This window comes from Salarias fasciatus, chromosome 2 (assembly GCF_902148845.1).
Source record: "Salarias fasciatus chromosome 2, fSalaFa1.1, whole genome shotgun sequence".
NCBI lineage: Eukaryota > Metazoa > Chordata > Actinopteri > Blenniiformes > Blenniidae > Salarias > Salarias fasciatus.
This window is the reverse complement of record NC_043746.1, coordinates 22,340,592-22,364,745: the sequence shown is the minus strand read 5'-3', so window position 1 is coordinate 22,364,745 and position 24,154 is coordinate 22,340,592. Positions and strand designations below refer to the sequence as shown.

Sequence of the window (24,154 nt, the reverse complement as noted above, 5' to 3'; positions counted from 1 at the left end):
GGAGTATTTTGATCATTTTATTTTACCTCAGTCTACAAAAGCAGTTTTTCCAAAAACGTGCTGGCAATTAATGTTCATTAAGAGTTTGACTGATACGTGCTAGTAAAAAGAAATAAGGTAAACACAGTTACATGAAACTTCATGCAACTTTTTTGTTAATAAACAGCATCTTCTGGCAAATCTTAATTTGACTCAATCTAAATGATATCTGCAGGTGCACAGGGTTTATGATCAATACTGACCTGATTGATTTTACGTGGACATTTTTGATCTGATGAGCTTTAGTTGTTTCTAAGTTAAATAAATAAACAAACAAATAAATAAATAGTGCACTGAAATAAATTAATAAACAGTGAAACTATCTAACCAACAAAGACTATACTTAACTAACCTGAATAAAATATAATGCCTTGAGCACTAAGATCAGGCGCGGAGCCAGAGTCCCGTTGAAGAGGGGCAGGGACTTGTAGAGAACTCTTATATTTATTATTTCGCTTGTTAACAATTCACTTGGCGGATCTGATCTGGATCTGTACTGTATTTGGCCGCTGCCATAAAGGGACTGAATGAACAGCTTTAGCCTCAAAAATGAAAATAAAATCTCACACTGTGAACCATCAAAATATGAAAAGAAGACTCAATTTGCTTCCTAAACTGCCATACAACACGCAAAAACACAGTAAATCCAACAACCGACACTGCTCAGTAACAGCCTGCAATAGCACAGCTGATAAATTAGTAGCGTTAATAATGGGAATCGGAGACAGAAGGGCAAAATGGGAGAATATGGATCGCTATTAGTAGAGGAGCAGTTTGCGCTATTTCAGCACCACGGACAGCGCCGCACATTAACCAGCGACCTGCCACCGACTGGACAGTCCAGCACCATGGTCAGCGCCATGGACTTCACCAATAATTCGCTCAAATCTGGGTCAGATAAAGGTGACAAAGTAAAGCCCCCAACGGGGTGGGAAACACAGGACAGAAGATCAATGACATCCAGCGATGATGGATGGACAACAAACAAGGGTACAAACACCATGTGTGGCCTGTCGATCATGCAAGAACCAAGCCGACACGGCGGTCCGCAACACAGCCCGCTATGAAAACAACGCTATTTAAGACATTCAACGCCAGACAGTTAGCATCTATGACAAGCTTATCGTAAGTCGTCGTGAAAATTGAATATGGAACGACTTACTGATGATGTTTTCGTCCAGCGATTGGGGAGTTTGAGTCTAATCCAGCAAAAAAAATCCACTGCAGCCAACACGAAATGACCAACTCCAACCGTTTGAACATGCCAGTCTCCATTTCCGAACTATATACAGAGCTGTTATCATTATTATTGTATAGATGTTTTGTGATAGAAGTTTCCAGGGTCACACACACGTTTTATGTATAGATTCCAGACTACTACAACTTTCAGATCTGGAAGAATTCAAACCCACAGTGTACACAAGGACGAGTCAATGCACAGAAACTTTTCACTCAGAGAGGGGAACTGCAGGGGAAAACTTCAAAACCAGGAGGGTACAAACTACTATAAAGAGAATGTGCAACTTGGTCAGTGGAGTGAAGGTTTGTAAGGAACATTCAGCTCCCTTTAAAGAAAAAAAAAAAAAAAAAAAAAAAAGACCTGCTAATTAGGAGTTTAATGGGAGTTCCTCTGCTGTGACAGCTAGAAATAAGGAATATTAAACCAGGAGAATTATGTCCTTTAATGTCAAATAACCCCAAGGAGATTAAAATTAGTTCAGAAAATGGTGGAAGTTCTCCTTTAAAATGCTGTGGAGATTCCAAAACTGTTTAATTTATATAGATATCAGTACGAGGAAATAAAAGCTGACATTCTGAACTTCTGTCTAATATTCATCTCACAATCTTAAACCTAAATGTCTTCAGTTGAGCAACAAAAACAAAAGTATGGGAACATCAAGGCCAATTTATTTGAGGGATTGTTTATTCCATTTTTTGTAAAAACAAACAAACAAAAAAAACAGATCAAACCATACAGAACAAAATCAAAATTTTCTGTGTCAATCGTCTCCTCTGCCCCTTTATCTCAATCAATAAATAAATCAAATTTTATTAACAGAGTCTTTACGAAAACCCAAAGAAACCCAAAGTGCTTTATAACAAAACCATGAAACAAGACAGTACATAAAACATACAAAAGGTGGGTCTTCAACTTCATTTCAAAAAGGCCAAGATCAGTGGTGGCACAAATTGGGGTGGGGGGTGGGGGTGGGGGTATTGTTTCTCAGCCTGAAGGCAGCGACAGCAAAGAAACGATCACCCCACTGTCTCTTGACCTAGGAATTGTAAGACAAGTTGATGTGGAGAACACAGAGCCCTGCCATGCTGATGGATAGTTAACATCTCAGATAGAGGAAGGCTGTTTAGTACATTAAAAAAGAATTAACAGTAGTTTCAAATCAATTATCATATAATCATATTATTCAAACATTGAAAACAGACTGCAAGACACAAAAAAACAATGCATTTCACCAGTGTAGCAGGCTGCAGGGTTTTCCGAAGTGCCTGGGGGCTCCTGAAAATGGACGGATGATGCTTCCCTTTGAGTCACGATTTTGTCTCTTTGTAAGAATTGACGTGGTGCAACAATGAGCTACCACAAGAAAATCTAATCCCACGTTCCGAAAGAAAACAGCTTTTCAGCTGTGTGAATTTTAACATGGCGCATCAAATAACTCTTGCGACAGAAACGTTTCCCACACGTTTCACAAGAATATGGCTTCTCACCTGTGTGAGTTCTCAAGTGGTAGAAAAAAACACTTCGTTGACTGAAACTTTTGCCACATGCTTCACAAGAATACGGCTTCTCACCTGTGTGAGTTCTCACATGGACCAACAAATTACTCTTTCGACTGAAATGTTCCCCACATATTTCACAAGAATACGGCTTCTCGCCAGTGTGAGTTCTCATGTGGGCCAACAAATTACTCGGTCGACAGAAACGTTTGCCACATGTTTCACAAGGGTACGGCTTCTCACCTGAGTGAGTTCTCACATGGCGCAACAGATGACTGTGTTGACTGAAACTCTTCCCACATGTTATACAAGAATACGGCTTTTCACCTGTGTGAGTCTTCAAATGGTCCAAAAAATGACTCCGCATGGTGAAACTTTTCCCACATGTTTGACAAGAATACAGTTTCTCAGCTGAGTGAATTTTCATGTGGATCAGCAAAGTACTCTGGAGAATGAAATGTTTACCACATGTTTGACAAGAATATGGCTTGTCACTTGTGTGAGTTCCCATATGGACCAACAACTTATCCTGTTGGTTGTAACTTTGACTTGGTTCTTGTTGTTCCTCTCTGATATGTGGAGGTTCTGGTTTCACGTGGTCTTCTTCACACTGTAGAAGTCCTGGTTCTTCTTGCTCCTCTTTGATTTGTGGAGGTGCTGGCTCCTCATACTCCTCTTTAAACTGTAGACATTGTGATTCTTCTTGCTCCTCTTTGATCTGTGGAGGTTCTGGTTCTCCTTGCTCTAGATCGTAGCTTGATTCCTGTTTAAAGACCTGATCTTTTCTCCAGTCATGATCCTGTTGAAGTTCTGGAGAGACAAAATCATACAAGATAAAGGTTGGTGACATTTCTTCCACAGTCCCAGCTTTAAAACAAACACTGGAACTCAAATGGTCACATTGCTAATGTTCATATTTCAGAAATAGCATTAAATCAGGTGCCAGCAGGCTCCAGCAGGTTCAATGAAACAGACGGACACAAGAACAGTGTTGTTTTCTTCTTTTTTGGTTGACATTGTTTTTCATTTTAATGGAGCTTTGACATATGAATTGATGTACTTTTAGCTTCATAATAAAGACATTTGAATATATTACTATTATTATAACACTCTGTTCACCGTTTACCATGACACCTGATACGGGGTGATGAGGCTCAGTTTCCCCACAAGGCTATATGGTTGACTAGGCTGACTAGGATTTTAAGTTCTTGGGGAGTTCTTGGGGATAGTGTCATGAACACCAACAGGTATGTGAGGAGGCTGCTTGCTGACTTCAGTTCGGCAAAGTTCACAAACACACACACTTGTGTAAGTATATGTATGCATGCATATATATTAATCATATATTTGTACATATGAATATGCCCGTGCATAGGATGGAGGCCCTCCACGAGTCAGATTCATGTGTTCATTCAGACTTTCCCATACCTGTTCTGTGTAACTTGATTTGAGGTTTCAGGGTGATTTCCAGCAGTCTGTTCTGACGGGCAATATCCTTCTTGTACTGGACAATAGTTTGCTCAAACACGGCGAAGATTTCCACAGCAGCAGCAGTTAGTCTCTGGGTGGTCAAGTCTCTCACAGAGTCCAGGGAATCGTCATTTTCACCCTCAGTAACAGTCACCTCAATGATATCCTCCTCCTGTTTAATGTGTGGAGCTTCATGTTCCTCCTGCTCCTGAATGGAGCTCGTCTTGTGCTTACCGACGTGTTGCTGTGGACTCTCTGGAGGGAAACAAGACAAACTGATGTGACCAATGTGAATAGTTTACAGTGATAGATGGATCATGAGACAGGCCAGGATATGTTTCAACTATAATAAGACAAAATATCTGCAGTAGATTTATGAAGACATCTAACATTATTGGTGGTCTCCTCTTTGGATGAATACATATCTGCTTAAAAATAAATAAATAAAGGGCAATCCCCACATTGAGTTGTTTTGGAAGGGGGTACCAAGAATAATCTCAAATTTAAAATATCCTTCTCTACATTATACCTCCCCCCCAGGGGGTCTGAACAAGAAGGATAATTATTTATTAAAAATCTTGATGGCCTCCAGCAAGAAAGCCATGACAAGATGCTGGCTGCAAAAACATGGACGGTCTGTGGACACCGTAATACTTATCGTGAACCAGTTTCACTGATATCACTGAAAGCCTCTTCTTAGCCCAGTAATCTCCAAAACGCTATCAGGTGTGACACACAGCCATATCAGCACTGTGGGAGAATGCATACAGGACGGACAGATGAGGGTGGATGTACTTATTTTATCTCCTCAGATGTAAATTGTGACTCTGACCTTGTTCTTTGATTTGACTGTTTAACCACGTTCATGATGAAAACAAGAAAAAATACAGCTGAACAAAAAAGAAAGAAACAAAAGATCAAGTCTGACTGCACACATCCTGAAGAGTGTTTCACTGAGTCATGAGGCCACGGACTGAGAAACTAACTTTTTGCTGGATTTTATACTCACAAACTCAAACTTACTATGAAACAAAACGACACTAACTGGCCTATTATAGAACATGACAGATATCCACACACGGAAATATGTACTATGTGTCCCCATGTATGCTTGTATGAGATGTCACAGAGCCAGTTCAGCTCCGCATGCAAACAACCAGGAACCTGAATCCTCCTATAACCTCCCACCTTTCCCAAGCTGTGATTTGTTGTTGGAGGGTGTACCTGTTCTGTGGAACTTCTTCGGAGGTTTAAAGATGATTTCCAGCAGCCTGTTCTGTCGGTCAAGCTCCTCTTTGTACTGGACGATAGTTTGTTCAAACACGGTGAAGATTTCTCCAGCATCAGCAGTCAGTCGCTCGTTAATAAACTCTCTCAAAGTCTGAACTGAAGTCATTGTCGCTGTTTGGAGAGGAAACATTTCCTCTGAGAGACTCCACAACGCTGCAGCTGTCGGCTCAGGGTCCTGCGCCTATAGATGACGTCACAACGCAGCAATGTTCCTCTCTTCCTCCTCAAACTAGTAGTAGTGCTGCCCCCTGCTGTTCACATCTCAGAGACAGCGAGAAACAGTCATTTATTAAAGTCAGACGTGCCAGGTTAAAATAAGCTACATTGAGCCAGGAGCCTTTTCTTCAGGGTTTTTGTTTTTTGTTGTGCTGTTCACTTCTCCTTTAAAATGCTGGGATAATTCTCCAAAGTTGTTTAACCCATAAACAGGAATAACAGGAAATAAAAGCAGCATCTTGAACTCTTTTCTCATATTTATCTCTTCATCTTAAACCCAAATGTCTTCAGATGAACAAAAACAAAGAAATGGGCCTTGTTGATCCAAAAAGGTCCCTGGTGACTGGCCTTTTCGTTTATTTTGTTCATTGTTACAATAAAAACAAATCATTTAAAAAAAATACAGAGGGAACTTTTTAGCAGCTTGAATGAAAGGCAGCAGAAATAAGAACAAATTTATCTGCTCTGCAACTTTTTCTCGTCAATCATTTTTTTTCAAGCATCAAACAACCCAAAAAAAAAAGAAAAAAAAGAAAAAGGAATACATGTCAATGAACATCGCAAACAAACAACAGACATCAAAACAAATAACGAGTTACATTCCTTTGAATCATCATCCGGATGGGTCCAAAACTAGAGCAATTTAGCTGAAATGCAGCGTTCCCTCACTTTCCTTCTAAATGTTAGTTTTGTGAAAATCTGTGTTCCTTTTAAGTTATGCAGATGGGTAATTTCTTTTCTAAACTAGGCAGGACATGGCAGACGGGGAGGACTGTAGGTTATTTTGTATTCGAAGATTCATTTACTCCATAATGGCGCCCGACAGCTGCATAGCTTCGACCTTCCTTCAGCATGTCCAGAAGTTTAACTTTTTCTGCAATAGTTAGCTTCTTTCTCTTCCTTTTTGGGCGTGTCCTTAGGTGCCTTTGTGCGGCGCAGAATGTTTCACTGACATTTTGAGTTTTGTCATGAGAAAATTAGCAAATGTAAATTTGGCAACCTCTACAGAGACCGGAGACTGTTGACATTGGTCAGTCCCTTGGCCAATCAGGATGCAGAACACAAAGCACTGTTAAAAAAAAAAAAAACTTCACTAAAAAAATACTTGAAATGGCGAAGCCACGAAAGGTGAACCGCGTTTTCGCGTGGGCTCACTGTATTTGCCATATTGAATTCGGCCGAATTATCAGAAAAATCATGAGGAAACGGTTGCTATAGAACACAAACTGGCACAAATATGAAAAAAAAGAAAAAAGAAAGAAAACAAAACTTAAATTGCGTGTTTTGCCGGCACAACGTTTCGCCATGCTGGGCCTTCTTCAGGCGCTGAAAACACTCAAAGCAAATTCCCCTTCAACACACAATATGGCTTAATAAAGGTAAGTATGAGGCACAATTTGGCGTGACTGAATTTATTGCTGTCTTCTCTCTCTGAGGGTCGGAGATGAAATGAGGTTTTTGAGGGAGTGTGCGCTCATATACCCCAATTTCCACATAACACAAAAGCGCCGCGCTGCAGTCTTGAATCGTACTGCGCAGCACTTAGAACCCATATTCTCCTATCAGACAATTTCCACTGCACGTGCCGTGGAGTGCCAGCGGCGCATCCCTGCAGCGCCGGCGCACGCCAGGGTGCTGGAGATTCGCTTCAGGTCTATTTTCTGTGCAGCTGCTTCAAAACCTCGTAAATTCACTGTCGTTGAGAAAGCACCAAGCAGGAAGTTAAACCGAAACTGTCAAAATAAAACACAATGCATGACCTCTCGGACGTAAATTTTTCCCTATATGCAGAGTATTTTCAGTCACGTGACGTTAAGAAGTTGGCAACCGAAGGACCGCCGCCATATTGGAGTGAAAACAACAAGTGAGACGCGATTTCATTCATATACAGTAGTACATGTTCGGTGTTGTTTAACGTTGAAAATGTTGACTGACAAGGAGTGTAGGGATTTTGTGTTGTCAGGTCAAGTGGACAATCTTGACGTAACACACAAAGACCGATACCGGGAGAAACTACGGATTTCAAGCTTGCAGCAGGACCCGTACTTAATGCCTGCCAGCCTGTTCCAGCCATGCACGGCTGAGACTCAAGAACTCCCTAATCTGGAGTACGCAGACATTCACTGTTATCTAAACGACAGTTCTTCGGCGTACACAAAAGCAGCGATGAAGGCGTACAAGAGTCTGGATTCCTATAAGTATTTTGTTTCTGGCTCTGTGAGAGCACTGGGACAGTATCGAATCGGCAACACGGACAACGTTCTTGTAAAGTCTAAGGTACGGAGATTTGCCTACTTGCATGTCAATGTTAAACTCCAGGCCAAAATAGACTTGTTCATCATTTAAAGACTCACAGTCGGCGCTTCTATATGTTTGTTTCTTAGGAAAAGCGATCATCAACAACACTGAAATGGTCCGCAATTGTTGGCAATACAGAACTATAGTTATTGTTATAATTCACTTAACACATTTCACACACATTCTTGTCTTAAAAGAAAAGTTGGTGACAGAAGACAGCAGCTGCAGTAACTCCCGATATTTCATAATTCAGCTGATTGTTTTTGGGGTTTTTTTGACTCTACAGAGTAGTAGCAGTAGACACTTAAGTTATTAGATGCAGTGTCTGTGACAAATACAAATTCACTGTACAAGGGGCGCCCCGACGCACCGTGTTCCGTGTGAGCACTGCTTTGCACCGCTCCGACGCTGCATGTGAGTACCGCACTGCTCCACACAGCTCAGCTCTCGCACCACCCACTGTTTGGTGGTGTGGGGGGCAATCTTGGCAAGGACTTGGTATTTTAAGTTATAATGAATCATATTTGATTAATTGTAAATTCTTGCCAAAAAAAAAAAAAAAAATCCCTGTCCCCGACTGGGGGCAGGATGATCATTAGAGTACTTTTGAATTCATTATCTTATTTTATGCATAATATGATTAATCGCAATTAATCAAAGAAAAATTAAGCGATTAATCATGATTAAGAAATGTAATCGTTCCCCAGCACTATTAAAAATCAAACACTGGATGATGTGGCTTGTGATTTCGACCTCAAGTTTCACTCCCTGAATGAGATTTCCCATGGTGCAGCAATAAACTATGATCAGAAAATCTTAATCTCACGTTTCACAAAAAAAAAAAAAGCTTCTCATATGAGTTCTCATGTGGCCCAACAAATCACTGCATTAATTGAAATGCATTCCAAATGATGCACAGGAGTGCAGCTTCTAACCCGTGTGAATTCTAATATGGCGCATCAAATTACCATTTACCCTGAAACTTTTCCCACATGTTTCACAAGGATATGGTTTCTCACCTGTATGGATTTTTGCATGGACCAACAAATTACTCCGTCGATTGAAACATTTCCCACATGTTTCACAAGAATATGGCTTCTCACCTGTGTGAATCCTCAAGTGGTAGAGAAAACTAATGTGTTGAATGAAACGTTTCCCACATGTGTCACAAGAAAACGGCTTCTCATCTGCGTGAGTTTTCAAGTGGACCAACAAATGACTGCGTCGATTGAAACGTTTTCCACATGTGGCACACGAGAACGGCTTCTCACCTGTGTGAATTTTCATGTGGCGCAACAACTCACACCTTCGACCGAAACATTTTGCACACGTTTCACAGGAATATGGCTTCTCACCTGTGTGAGTTCTCAAGTGGCGTGACAAATGACTCTGTCTACTGAAACTTTTCCTACATGTTTCACAGGAATATGGCTTTTCACCTGTGTGAATTCTTATATGACGAGCCAAATCACTCTGTTGATTGAAACTTTTTCCACACGTTTCACAAGAATATGGTTTCTCACCTGTGTGAGTTCTTATGTGAACCAACAAATTACCCTCTCGTTTGTAACTTTGACCCCGTTCTTCTTGCTCGTCTTCGATCTGTGGAGGTTCCGGCTCCTCGTGGTCCTCCTTAAATTGTAGAAGTCCTGGTTCTTCTTGTTCCTCTTTGATCTGTGGAGGTTCTGGTTCTCTTTGCACTAGAAAGTAGCTTGATTCCTGTTTAAAGAGCTGATCCTCTCTCCAGTCATGGCCCTGTTGGATCTCTGGACGGACAAAAAAGTACAAAATAAAAAGTTTGTGACATTACATTGACAGTGCCAGCTTTAAAATAAAAACACTGGAACTCAAGTGGTGACATTGATCCTTTTTAAATTCCAATTTCAAAAACAGCATTAAATCATTACATAACAGCTTGATGTGCTGCTGAACAGCTGGTAGATTAAAAATTACTTTCACTGGATTAATTTTTCTTTGTGATATTTTCACTTCCTTTCTCTCATATGAGCACACCATTCCGTTAACTGTTTACCATGATTATACCTGACATGGGGTGACAAGGCTCAGTTCCTCCACAGGCTACACGGTACATTCAATTATTATGGACCATGTGGACTTGAACTGTGTCCGGATACTTTTCCAGCAAGCAGATCATCTCTCTCGTGTGCACTCATAACACGTCATCATTGCAACATTGTAAATATGGATATTTGAAAACAATGCTCGGGCATCGGTTTTTACTTAGAACAGGAAATTAAAAACAAAAATGAAACAAAAAAATTTGTCATTTGACAAAACTGTTTAAACTAAATTCACTTGCTAACGTTCTGTCATAGACCGACTTGTATTCTCATTCAATCTAAGCTTTTCAAATGACATTCTGACCTCGTTGAGAGGCCACAAAAACAAACCAAAAAAGCTCATTCAGCATTTCATTTCGAGTCTTCTGCTGCAACAGCAACAACATATAAATGTAGCCAGACAGACACCAAGACTGATTAACTGATTTACAACAGAACAGGAACAAAATTGTTCTGGTAGCAAGACCACACACATCTGGATCAAAAATAAATAATAAAAGATTATTTTAAAAATCATGACAGATGTCATTTAATACACAGAAAACACACAGCTTAATTGTGGACAAATTATTAAAATCAGATAAAGATTAAGAGTAGGGATGCACATGGTTAACTGTTTAACCGTTAACCGATAACAGGAACTTTGTCCGACTAATACTATCAGTTATTTATCTTTTTTTTGCTCCAGCTGGAACGGAGCTCTCCACAGAGTCCGAGCATCTTCATGCATGCTGGCATTATATTACAGATATCAATGACGGCGCTGCAGATGACAGCTATAGTCACTGATTAATTCCAGTTGCCTTCATGTTGTACAGTAGGGGAGGGTGTGTATCTTTGTGCGCATTTACGCATGTGGTGCAAAACGTTACATTGAATATTATTCTTTTATCTCCAGACACGCCGCGGGTCGTCCAGATTTACTGTGAAGTGTTTCGGTATGAACCCGCATCGTCCAGATAAACATTAAGCTCCATCAGAACTGTTTATAAATCAGAATTCAGGAGCTAAAACTTTATTTTGGAAATTAATCAGAACACACAAAGAAATCACCAGCGCGCTCACTCTCGACGTGCTACATTCTGGGCTCAGCTGTGCGCGTTCCATGCAGGCGCACTGATCCACACATCCTCGAGAAGCTTTTCCGGCACTACAGACTGTTTATCTGCTCCTTTATTACAGATTATTTAGGGAAAATTAAGCACATACATTGTTAGTACGTTATCATTTAATATTAAAGTTTATTTAGCCTTTTTTTTCTGTTTCTAACCCCTAAATTCCACATCCTCCGGTCCGCTCCGTCTGCGCTCAGCTCAGCTCCGGTCCGACCGCCGCAGCAAATACGTTGCTATTTTAATGACTGTAGCGGATTTCATAGCCTCCGCTCTGCTCCGCTCCGCTGCGCTCCGCTGCGCTCCGCTCCGTCAGTCCAAAATAGAGCCGAGGTCTATTTTTCTCTCCGGTCCGGTCCATCAGGTCTCCGTACGCATAAATTTCCACAGTTCAGATGCACTAAACAGGAAAGAGAACTCCAACAACCTCCGGTTTTATACAAAATAAAATCATTTTGTCTTTATTAAAAACTTTAAACTGTTAAAAGACTTTTTTTTTTCGTCACATTAATTGTCGGATATATCACGAATAGACGTACCATACTGATTAAAATATACACTTTAAAAAGCGGGCAAACAAAATTAAAACACACTATCAAATTTTTTTTGACAAACTTCTGTTTTGCCTGTAATCAAACTATAGTCGAACGTTTCTGAATGTTTACACAGCTGCATATATGGCCCATTTGCAGGCTATTGTCCATAAATTTCGTGTTTTCTACAAAATACATAGCCTATTCAGGACCATGTATGCATTTTATTCTGAATGGCCCGAATGTCAACATCCTGTTGCACGAAATTCAGCGTGTTGAAGCACAACAACCAGGATGAAGAGACGCTGATTTTGGAAGTGGAGAATCATAAAATTTTATATGACCCCATCATCCTTTCTACAGGATGTACAGAGAAAGATGCCAGTGTGGCCCAGACTGCTCAGCTTTTGGAGGTTGATGCGAAATAGCGCATGCGCTGCTCTGCTTCTCCGGCCGGGCGGAATAGAGAAGCAGCGGAGCAAAGCGCACGCTGTGGGTTTTGAACAAACGGAGCGGTCCGGAGCTGAGCGGAGCAGAGACGCACGCAGTGGAATTAAGCAGTAAGTCGCGGGGGCGGTGCCGGACCGATTAGTTACTTTCACTTCTGTCAGCAGACCTTCTCCTCCCTCCAGACAGAGTCTGTTCTCTCTGTCCATGAGTTTTTCACTCTGAGTGTCTTTGAGTGGATCCATCAGGCTGTAGCTCCGTCTACCGTCACTTTTATGTTTTGCTTGCTGTGGCGCTCTGGCGCATGCGTATACCGGTGCTACCTGCTCGCAACGCGTTCACAAATTCTGGCTGCTGCGCGAATGTCCGTGGATCGGTCCATGCGGACCCTAGTGGACAGGAATTCTTGACGATTTTTACGTCACGCGGACCATTTCAAAATGTATTTTATACTGTGCATAATATGTATAATAATAACTTTCTGCACAGAAATTATGCAGAAACCTATAATATAGTGGCTAAATGTCAGAGCCAAAGGGTGCATTGCAAATAATTTAAAGTCAGATTCCTTTCAAAAACGTAAAAACCCACTTAGTATAGTTTGGCACAGGTTGGTCTCAAAGTGGCCAAATGGAGGGTTCACCTGGTACTATCCAAACTAAACACTTTATAAAATCTATGTGCTTTGTGTTATTCTCATGAAACTTGGTACAGTTGTAGTCAAGGAGTTGCTGAATGCAGGCAGTGGCATCATCATAGCTGTCTTCATTTTTATCATGGTGTTTTTCAATGTGAAATCTGATAGAAAAAAAAATTAGGCGAGGGTAAAAGCTTCATTTTTTCTCTCTGCTTTATCAAAATTTGCTCAGGCATGTAAAAATTCAGTGTTGTTGATAGATTTCACAGTGTTTTTGAGAATGTTCAATAGTATTAAAAGCAACGCTCCAAAATATTGTGATAATATCGTGAATCGTGATATTTTGGGGCATCAATATCGTGATATCAAATTTTCATATCGGCACATGCCTACATGGGGATGAGTCAATGGCTGAGATGGTCCACCCGAAAACCCAAAGAAAGAACAACCCTGCAATATATACCTAATATATACCTTTAATAATTTTCCGTTGTGTTTGGACTGGAAACAGTGAGTCAGATCTGGCAACCCTGGCTCAGAAAGCTCAGAGAATGTATGCCAAAACAAAACTACAGACCACATTCAGAAACTGAGGGGCTCCTATGAACATAGAGTGAAGAACTGTATTGTTTTCCAATTGCTGCTACCGGGCTCCCTGCTGTACATCTGTATTTTTTTATATTCTTACACCCCTTGTATTCTTGCTGCACTTTGTGTGTATGTCTATATAACTACATCTTTATATTTTTTTTATTATTTACTGCTATTCTTTATTTCTTTTCCTATTCTATCTTTCTATTTGCACCAAGGAGTTGTTTTTAATTTGATCATACATGTATTATGACAACAAAAAACAAACAAACATTCTATTCTAACTAAACTTACAGGTGCCTCAAGGCTAATAAAGCCTGTTACTGTAGATTGGGAGACCTGCATGCTTCAAGAGGATGTTGATCAAAATTTTTAAATAAACTTGATAGTTGCTCACAAGTTATAGCTCTGTTGGGTGGCTTTGGACAGTCTCCGAGCTGGTCGCTACTCTGGTTCAGCACTTGTACATTAAGTGGAGGGTAGGGATACTCAGGAGTAAGTTGTCTGTTCGCAAAATACGAGATGAAAGACGAAAAATAATTTGAAATGGCCTGGTAGGATGCTACGTTCAACGTTGATGTAAACAAACGAACCATAACGTTAGAGAGCTAACGTGAATTTGCTAGCTAACGTGCTTGTACAGTCTTGCTAGCTATATGGCACTAGCCTTGCCTTCCCTTATCTTGTAGTGGATGGATGTATGCATGTTTACGAGTTATGCATTGCAGGAATGCTCCTGGATTGTCTTTGGCTTTGGAAAGGGACATAACACGACTACTGTACTATCTATAAACACCATAGGCACATCTCTTCACCAGTTTCATTGTCGGTGGTCTGCAGCTTAGCTTAACGGACTTTGTTTACATAGTAATGGTTGCTATGATGTGTGATTGGACAATGACTGGTTGGGGCAGGGTTTTGTGAAATTTCAACTGACTGAGAGTGAGGTCACAGGTCTGAATAGAAGCTCAACTCAGTTTTACTTCCTGAATGAGATTTTCCACTGAGGATTTCCTGACTTTGTTTGTGAGAATTCACATGGTGCAGCAATGAACTATTATGCGAAATTCCGACCCCACGTTTCACAAGAAAAAATGGCTTCTCACTTGTGTGTGCTCATGCGGTTAAAAAAAAAAAAAATACAGCGTTGAAAAAACTTTTTCCACATTTCACAAGAATATGGTTTCTGAGCTGTGTAACTCATGTAGATCAACAACTTACTCTGTCGTTTGTTACGCCGACATGGTTCTTCTTGCTCCTCTTTAACATGCAGAGGTTCTGGTTCCTCGTGGTCCTCTTGAAACTGTAGAAGTCCTGGATCTTCTTGTTCTTCTTGCTCTTCTTTGATCTGTGGAGGTTCTGGTTCCCCTTGCTCAAGATAGTAGCTTGATTCATGTTTAAAGAGCTGATCCTCTCTCTGGTGAGGATCCTTTTGGATCTCTGGAGGGACAAAAAAGTAAGATTGAAAGTTAGTGACATTAATTCCACAGCTTCAGCTTTGAAATAAAGAAACACTGGAATTGAAGTGTTGACATTGATCATTTTCATGCAAATTTCAAAAATAGCATTAAAAAGTAGCATTGATTTATTATGTACTGCTTGACAACTGCTAGAGTAATGATTATTTTTTTAGCATCAAGTTTTTCTATTGGAAATATTCACTTATTTTCTCTCATGTGAGCACAACACTCTGTGAACTGTTTACCATGACACCTGATATGGGATGATGAGGCTCAGTTCCTCCACAAGGCTATATGGTACATTTAATCATTGTGGACAATTTAGATTTGAACTGTGTCAAGATATTTTTCCAGCAAGCCGTCCATCTCTCTAATGTGATCCACAATGAGGTTTTTATGTTGGTTTAAACACAGACTATGTTTGGATTTCAAATTATGATGATGGTCTCATGAACACCATCAGGTATTTGAGGATGCTGAGTTGTTGACTTCCAATGCACGCACGAACGCACGCACACACATACAGCATATTTGTATGCATATATATTGAAATAAATGTGGAGGATGGAGGCCCTCCACGAGTCAGATTCATGTGTTCATTCAGACTTTCCCATACCTGTTCTGTGTAACTTGATTTGAGGTTTCAGGGTGATTTCCAGCAGTCTGTTCTGACGGGCAATATCCTTCTTGTACTGGACAATAGTTTGCTCAAACATGGTGAAGATTTCCACAGCAGCAGCAGTTAGTCTCTGGGTGGTCAAGTCTCTCACAGAGTCCAGGGAATCGTCACTTTCACCATCAGTAACAGTCACCTCAATGATATCCTCCTCCTGTTTAATGTGTGGAGCTTCATGTTCCTCCTGCTCCAGAATGGAGCTCGTGTTGTGCTTACCCATATGTTTCTGAGGACCCTCTGGAGGGAAACAAGAAATTCACTGATGTGATCAAGTTAGTTAGATCAAGATAGTTTACAGTGATAGATGGATCATGAGACGGGCCAGGATATGTTTCAACGATAATAAGACAAAATATCTGCAGTAGATTTATGAAGATGTCTAACATTATTGGTGGTCCCCTTCTATCTTTGGATAAATACATATGTTTAAAAAAAAAAAAAAAAAAAAAAGGGGTCTGTCCCCTTATTTGGATGTTTTCGGTGGACTTGTCCAAAACAATCTCGGAGATTAAAACTTCCTTCTCCACATTAGATCCCCTGGTGAGGGAGGTATCAACAAGGACAGTTACTCATTAAAAATCTTTATAGCAGCCAGCAGGAAAGCCATGACAAGATGCTGGCTCCAAAAGCATGGCTGGTCTGTGGACACCTTTGTAGATATTGGGAACCAGTTTCATCACATGGAGCATATCACTTATCATTCCAGGCTACAAAAGGAAAAAGGAACAATGAACCCTCTTCTTTGCCCAGCAATCTCCAAAACGTGATCAAGTGTGACACAGAGTACTGTGGGATCTCTGATGGAAGTCGTGACTGTCCGACCTTGTTCTCTGCATCAAGACTGTTTTACTGTTCATTTTGAAAATTGGAAAAACAAACTGCACACACCCTGGATAAAGTGTGTTTCTAACAGGATCAGAGTCACGAGGCCACGGACTGAGAGACTAACTTTCTTGCTGGATTCATACTCAGAAAATCAGTCTATAAAAATGAAAGAACACCAATAAAGCTCTCAGAGAACCTTACAGATATCCACACGTGTATAAAGTCACAAAGCCAGTTCAGCTCCGCGTGGAAACAAAGAGGAGTGACTAAAAAAAACAAAAAAACTCCGAATAAAGTTCCATGGTGTGCCTACACTGATTTATAGCGTGTACCTGTTCTGTGGAACTTCTTTGGAGGTTTAAAGATGATTTCCAGCAGCCTGTTCTGTCGGTCAAGCTCCTCTTTGTACTGGACGATAGTTTCTTCAAACACGGTGAAGATTTCTCCAGCACCAGCAGTTAGTCGCTCGTTGATAAACTCTCTCAAAGTCTGAACTGAAGTCATTGTAGCTGTTAGATGAAATGTTTCCCTCTGAGAGACTCCATAACGCTGCTGCTGTCGGCTCGGGTCCTGCGCCTACAGATGACGTCACACCCCAGCGCTTCTCTCTTCTACAACTTTTTCTTGGCAGGCTACTGCTGCCCCCTACAGTCAGATGTGCCAGATTAGAAGCCCCAGCTAAAAATAAGCTATATTCAGCCAGGAGAGTTCAAGTTTCTAGAGTTTTTTTTTTTTTTTTTTGGTTTTTTCTTGTCCTGATACGTCAGAAGCTCCTTTAGAATGCTGGGGTGATTCTCCAAAGTTGTTCAACACATACCTTTAAATCAATACCAGGAAATAAAAGCAGTATCCTGAACTCTTGTCTCATATTTGTCACTTCATCTTAAACTCCAATGTCTTCAGATGAACAACAAAAACAAAGAAATTTGTTGATCCAAAAAGGTCCTTGTTGAAAAACCTTTTAGTTTATTTTGTTCATTGTTGTAATAAAAACAAATATCAAAAAATACAGAGTAAAATTTGTAGCAGCTTGAATGAAAGGGAACAGAAACGAGAATAAATTCATCTGCTCTGCCCGTCTGTATCACACAATATTCTAATTCTACAAAGATCAAACTTCAAAAAAAGAAATTCCATTGAACATCACAAACAACAGACAACAAAACAAATAACTAAAGTCTGAGTTACCTGCACAGCCACTCTCACTGAACAGTTCTACTTAATATCACAGTATAATTTTTTTGAATCTGGTGTGTGAGTTACATTCTTTTGAATAATCATCTCGATTGGTCAAAAACTGCAGTCATTTTACCGAAATGCAGCGTTCCCTCAATTTGGTTCTCAGTTTCAGTTTTGTAAAAACCTCTGTTCTTTTAAGTTATGTGGATGGGTAAGGCGATTTTTTTCAACTTTACACATAATTTGCAGCATAATATCATCTATTATGAATTTCTGCCCATTACTGCATTCTGTCCTCTAAATAACAGGAGATTAGCACGTGAAGTAAATCCGAATGGTTATAAAACATTTTAAAAGACGTGTTTTCTTTTGAATCCATTAAAATAAGGTTTTGATACACAGAGACCTGCGCATGCGCAGTGCTCCACGGAAGGATATACCGGAGCACAGCAGTAGCAGCCATAGACTCAGCCGCTGTGTGCCGGTGTATCCTTCCGCCGAGCCCTATGCTTGTGCAGGTCTGTGTGTATCAAAACGCTATTTTAACGGATTGAAAAGATAACACATCTTTTAAAATGTTTTATAACCATTCAGATTTACTTTGCGTGCCAATACGCCATCCGCTGGACCACTGGAAGGAGGATTTTGTCCACTTTCGTCAGTCCGGCTCTGTCTCCTCTTCACCTCCCGCAGTTGAGCTAAGCTAACTACGATGCTAACAGCTGGGATCCAGCCACTGGACGCACAGACACAAAAAAGGTATTTATGAGCTTATCTCACTTTGTAAATGACAGGGATAGGGCGTGGGTCCAAAATCTTCGGAGTATTCTTTTAAGGCCCGTTCACACCGTCGAATGATTTCTGCGTTGTTGTGTCCAAATATAATTGAAAAACAATAGCGAACACACGTTTACCGGCAGTGAAAATCCTGGCGGTGCTTCAGACGTGTTTTTGTGGCGCATCGGGGCGTTCTCACGTCGGCAGCGCGTTTTTGCGGCCGACGCTGAAGTTTGGAAATCTGAACTTCTGACGCAGCGTTTCTGTGGCAAACCAATCAGAGAGCGTCTCTATGGTGACGTAGGTCAGGGAGCGGGGACCGGTGAAAGCGACACTCATCCTGGTGCAGCTCCTGGAGCAAATGGTGAAACTTACCAAACTCCGACCGTCTCTGGATAATATTGTGCACCCAGGCACGGCATACTGTCTGCTGACGGCGTTGTTGTCTGGCTTTATTAAGCAAATACCACTCGCGCAACAGGGTAAGCCATGATGCTAAGCTAACACAGGAAATAAGGCCGGAAGGCCCTCCTGCCCACCAGAGACGAGCCATGTCAACACGCCGCGTGTCCTCGGGGGCCCGGCGTTGTTCAGCGTTGGACCTCTAAATTGACCCGCGTTCAACTTCCGCGTCAAAAAAAAACAAAACAAAAAAAAACACAAAAACTCGTTCGAGCTGAATTCTGCTTTAGGCTTTATTTGCATCTCTTCGTTTAGTGTGGTATTTCTCAGTTGAACTCTCGACTTGAGCATGAATCCATGTGATCTTCTGTTCGTGAGAGCACAGTTTCTGCACCCGGAGGCTCAGCTGACTGCAGTTCCACCAGGAGGCAGTGTGAGTGACAGTCTTGCGGGAATTCTGCATCGGACCGTACCGGATACCACGGACCCAATGTGAGCCAGGCGTTAAAGGCCGCCACTCGAGGCAGAATGCCGGAGATTATGGACAGCAGTGGAGGGCAGGCAGGACACGGCAGACATTGGGAGGACTGTAGATTGTTTTGTACTCCTTGGAGCTCGCTTGAAAAAGGACTCCGGCCATATTGTTATTTTTTTGGGGGGGCTCTCGGACCTAGTAAAGATTGCGGAATCCACCGACAGTCAGGGAGCTGTCACACCCATATCTTTAATCTGTATGAAGGGTCATGAAAAATGGGCCACGTTCCACGTCCTGAATGATTTTCTCAGGAGAGCGAGTTAAATTCCAACTCATTCAAACAATGGATGATGCCGCTTGTGATTTTAGCCTCAAGTTTCGGAGATTTCCCAAAGTGCAGAAATAAACCATGACTAGAAAATCGAATCTCGCATTTTGCAAGAGAAAGGCTTCTCATATGTGAGTTCTAATGTGACACAACAAATGACTGCTTTTGATTGAAATGCATTCCACATGCATTATAACCTGTGTGAATTCTCATATGGCACAACAATTTATCATTTGCACAGAAACTTTTCCCACGTTTCACATGAAAATGGCTTCTCACCTGTTTGAGTTTTCAAGTGGTTCAACAAAGAACACTTATGACTGAAACTTTTTCCACGTGTTGCACAAGAATATGGTTTCTCACCTGTGTGAATTCTCAAGTGGAAGTAAAAATTACTGCGTTAAATGAAACGTTCCCCACATGTCTGACAAGAATACCGCCTCTCACCTGTGTGAATTCTCATATGGACCAACAAATTACTCTTTCGAAGGAAACATTTCCCACATGTTTCACAAGAATATGGCTTCTCACCTGTGTGAATTCTCATATGGCGCAACAGATGAAAGTGTTGACTGAAGCTTTTCCCACATGTTAAACAAGAATAACATGTGTGAGTCTTCAAGTGGTCCGAAAAATGACTCCGCATGGTGAAACTTTTCCCACATGTTTGACAAGAATACAGTTTCTCAGCTGAGTGAATTTTCATGTGGATCAGCAAAGTACTCTGGAGAATGAAATGTTTACCACATGTTTGACAAGAATATGGCTTGTCACTTGTGTGAGTTTCCATATGGACCAATAACTTATCCTGTTGGTTGTAACTTTGACTTGGTTCTTGTTGTTCCTCTCTGATATGTGGAGGTTCTGGCTCCTCATATTCCTCTTTAAACTGTAGACATTGTGATTCTTCTTGTTCCTCTTTGATCTGTGGAGGTTCTGGTTCTCCTTGCTCTAGATCGTAGCTTGATTCCTGTTTAAAGACCTGATCTTTTCTCCAGTCATGATCCTGTTGAAGTTCTGGAGAGACAAAATTATACAAGATAAAGGTTGATGACATTACTTCCACAGCTCCAGCTTTAAAACAAACACTGGAACTCAAATGGTCACATTGCTAATGTTCATATTTCAGAAATAGCATTAAATCAGGTGCCAGCAGGCTCCAGCAGGTTCAATGAAACAGACGGACACAAAAACAGTGTTGTTTTCTTCTTTTTTGGTTGACATTGTTTTTCATTTTAATGGAGCTTTGACATATGAATTGATGTACTTTTAGCTTCATAATAAAGGCATTTGAATATATTACTATTATTATAACACTCTGTTCACTGTTTACCATGACACCTGATACGGGGTGATGAGGCTCAGTTTCCCCACAAGGCTATATGGTATATTTAATCATTAAGGACCATGTGGACTTGAACTGTGTCAGGATATTTTTCCAGCAAACAGACCATCTCTCCAATATGATCCACAATGAGGATTTTAATGTTGATATGCTGACTGACTGGGATTTTAAGTTCTTGGGGATAGTGTCATGAACACCAACAGGTATGTGAGGAGGCTGCTTGCTGACTTCAGTTCGGCCTTCAACAAGTTCACAAACACACACACACTTGTGTAAATATATGTATGTATGCATCTATATTAATCATATATTTGTACATATGAATATGCCCGTGCATAGGATGGAGGCCCTCCACGAGTCAGATTCATGTGTTCATTCAGACTTTCCCATACCTATTCTGTGTAACTTGATTTGAGGTTTCAGGGTGATTTCCAGCAGTCTGTTCTGACGGGCAATATCCTTCTTGTACTGGACAATAGTTTGCTCAAACACGGCAAAGATTTCCACAGCAGCAGCAGTTAGTCTCTGGGTGGTCAAGTCTCTCACAGAGTCCAGGGAATCGTCACTTTCACCATCAGTAACAGTCACCTCAATGATATCCTCCTCCTGTTTAATGTGTGGAGCTTCATGTTCCTCCTGCTCCAGAATGGAGCTCGTCTTGTGCTTACCGATGTGTTGCTGTGGACTCTCTGGAGGGAAACAAGACAAATTTACTGATGTGATCAATGTGAATAGTTTACAGTGATAGATGGATCATGAGACAGGCCAGGATATGTTTCAACGATAATAAGACAAAATATCTGCAGTAGATTTATGAAGACATCTAACATTATTGGTGGTCTCCTCTTTGGATGAATACATATCTGCAAAAAAATAAATAAATAAAGGGCAATCCCCACATTGAGTTGTTTTGGAAGGGGGTACCAAGAATAATCTCAAATTTAAAATATCCTTCTCTACATTATACCTCCCCCCCAGGGGGTCTGAACAAGAAGGACAATTATTTATTAAAAATCTTGATGGCCTCCAGCAAGAAAGCCATGACAAGATGCTGGCTGCAAAAACATGGACGGTCTGTGGACACCGTAATAAGTATTGTGAACCAGTTTCACTGATATCACTGAAAGCCTCTTCTTAGCCCAGTAATCTCCAAAACGCTATCAGGTGTGACACACAGCCATATCAGCACTGTGGGAGAATGCATACAGGACGGACAGATGAGGATGGATGTACTTATTTTATCTCCTCAGATGTAAATTGTGACTCTGACCTTGTTCTGTGCATTCTGACTGTTTAACCATGTTCATTTTGGAAACAAGAAAAAAAATAAGGGGCTGAAAAGGGCTGACAAGATCAAGTCTGACTGCACACACACACACCGGAGAGTGTTTCACTGAGTCATGAGGCCACGGACTGAGAAACTAACTTCTTGTTGGATTTTATACTCACAAACTCAAACTTACTATAAAACAAAACGACACTAACTGGCCTATCATAGAACATGACAGATATCCACACACGGAAATATGTACTATGTGTCCCCATGTATGCTTGTATGAGATGTCACAGAGCCAGTTCAGCTCCGCATGCAAACAACCAGGAACCTGAATCCTCCTATAACCTCCCACCTTTCCCAAGCTGTGATTTGTTGTTGGAGGGTGTACCTGTTCTGTGGAACTTCTTCGGAGGTTTAAAGATGATTTCCAGCAGTCTGTTCTGTCGGTCAAGCTCCTCTTTGTACTGGACCATAGTTTGTTCAAACACGGTGAAGATTTCTCCAGCATCAGCAGTTAGTCGCTCGTTAATAAACTCTCTCAAAGTCTGAACTGAAGTCATTGTCGCTGTTTGGAGAGGAAACATTTCCTCTGAGAGACTCCACAACGCTGCAGCTGTCGGCTCGGGGTCCTGCGCCTACAGATGACGTCACACTTTCTTCTTCTTCTGGTTATTTTTCCGGCAGACTAGGCACAACTCGGTGCATTGCTGCCACACACAGGTAATTTTGTGCTATTGCAGCTTTATCTTCTGGGGCCTAAATCCTGCTGTACAGATCCTTTGTCAAAAGAAAGTGAAGTACTCCCTGTGCAGTCTCCCTATTGTTGTAAGTGAATGTTTTTAGTCCCAACTTTTCCAAATTTATAAACAATACTCTTCTGTGTAAGCTGGACATTTCATGATGATATGACTCACTGAGGATTCACAGTGGTCACATTTCCCATCAGGATGTTTCCCTACGAACACCAACCCACTGGCTAATCCACAGTGCCCTATCCTAAGCCTTGTCAGTTTGACATCCTCTGCCCTCTTCATACATGCTCTCTTTGTGGGATGTGTCTGAAACAATTTCCTCCATCTGATGTCTCCCTCCCACTCCTGCTGCCACTGGCGGTGGATTCTTTTATTAATGATGCTTCGGCATTCCATTTTTCCTGAAGGGACTCTGGCATCTACCTCCTTCTTACCAAAACTGCACTTTCCTGCCCTGTTTTGCCACCTTGTTTCCTTCTATCCCTACATGTGAGGGCACCCACATAAACCCGACACTGTATCCTCTTCTCTCCAGATTGGACACCATCATTAATATCTCCCCAACTGTCTCCATTCTTTCATGTCCTCCCTCAGCTCCCCTTAGTGCCATTAGGGATGATCGAGAGTCTGTACATAAGACCACCTTGTAAACCCCCCCCACCCATCCTCAACCCACCATAGGGCCCACAGTAGCGTTATCAGCTCTGCTGAAAAATAGAGACTCCATCGGACAATCTCTTGCTTTGACAGATGTGGACATGGGGAATATATATTCCAAAAATCTGCTTTTCGACTTTCTGGGTCTCTTGACCCGTCTGTGTAAATCTTAATATTAATTAGTGCCATTGACGTGGAGTGGTTGGTTCTGAAATCGTACAAAGAACTGTCTAAAATGCATCTGTTAATGAAATTGTCCAATCTACTAGGATTTTTTGACAGTTGGGGAAGGAAGGATGCTGGTCTGTTTGAAAACATGTTTATCTTTAACTTTTCAATTTTTTTTAATACAGATTTATTATTTTGTCTATCTTGATCGTTTCAAGTCTTTTTTATACAGTTTCATTACTTTCTCTATGAGTGTGTCTAAGGCTTTGTTAACATCTCCCTGTTTAGTGAGGTAGTTCTCACGTGAACTCTTGACTCGAGCATGAATCCATGTGATCTTCTGTTCGTGAGAGCACAGTTTCTGCACCCGGAGGCTCAGCTGAC

General features: G+C 41.1%; 3 protein-coding genes across 4 annotated transcripts; all 3 read right to left on the bottom strand.

Moving 5' to 3' along the window:
* Positions 1–1,994: 1,994 nt before the first annotated feature.
* Positions 1,995–19,344, bottom strand: LOC115406457 (zinc finger protein 391-like). Of its 2 annotated transcripts, XM_030116536.1 has the most exons (5): positions 19,340–19,344; positions 16,409–16,416; positions 5,470–5,646; positions 4,204–4,500; positions 1,995–3,585 (listed from the first exon to the last, which is right to left on the bottom strand). In XM_030116536.1, the coding sequence occupies exons 3-5, from the start codon at positions 5,639–5,641 to the stop codon at positions 2,648–2,650; spliced, it is 1,407 nt and encodes a 468-aa protein (XP_029972396.1). In that variant the 5' UTR covers positions 5,642–5,646; positions 16,409–16,416; positions 19,340–19,344; the 3' UTR covers positions 1,995–2,647. The 2 variants fall into 2 exon arrangements, with proteins under 2 accessions (XP_029972396.1, XP_029972386.1); XM_030116526.1 differs by lacking the exons at positions 16,409–16,416; positions 19,340–19,344 and having other exon boundaries at positions 5,470–5,701.
* Positions 6,093–16,973, bottom strand: LOC115406477 (zinc finger and SCAN domain-containing protein 31-like). The gene is made up of 5 exons (XM_030116555.1): positions 16,744–16,973; positions 15,527–15,823; positions 14,672–14,890; positions 9,573–9,815; positions 6,093–9,152 (listed from the first exon to the last, which is right to left on the bottom strand). The coding sequence occupies exons 1-5, from the start codon at positions 16,913–16,915 to the stop codon at positions 8,980–8,982; spliced, it is 1,104 nt and encodes a 367-aa protein (XP_029972415.1). The 5' UTR covers positions 16,916–16,973; the 3' UTR covers positions 6,093–8,979.
* Positions 18,070–22,813, bottom strand: LOC115406471 (histone-lysine N-methyltransferase PRDM9-like). The gene is made up of 3 exons (XM_030116544.1): positions 22,582–22,813; positions 21,310–21,606; positions 18,070–20,589 (listed from the first exon to the last, which is right to left on the bottom strand). The coding sequence occupies exons 1-3, from the start codon at positions 22,775–22,777 to the stop codon at positions 19,973–19,975; spliced, it is 1,110 nt and encodes a 369-aa protein (XP_029972404.1). The 5' UTR covers positions 22,778–22,813; the 3' UTR covers positions 18,070–19,972.
* Between the last annotated feature and the right edge of the window lie 1,341 nt (positions 22,814–24,154).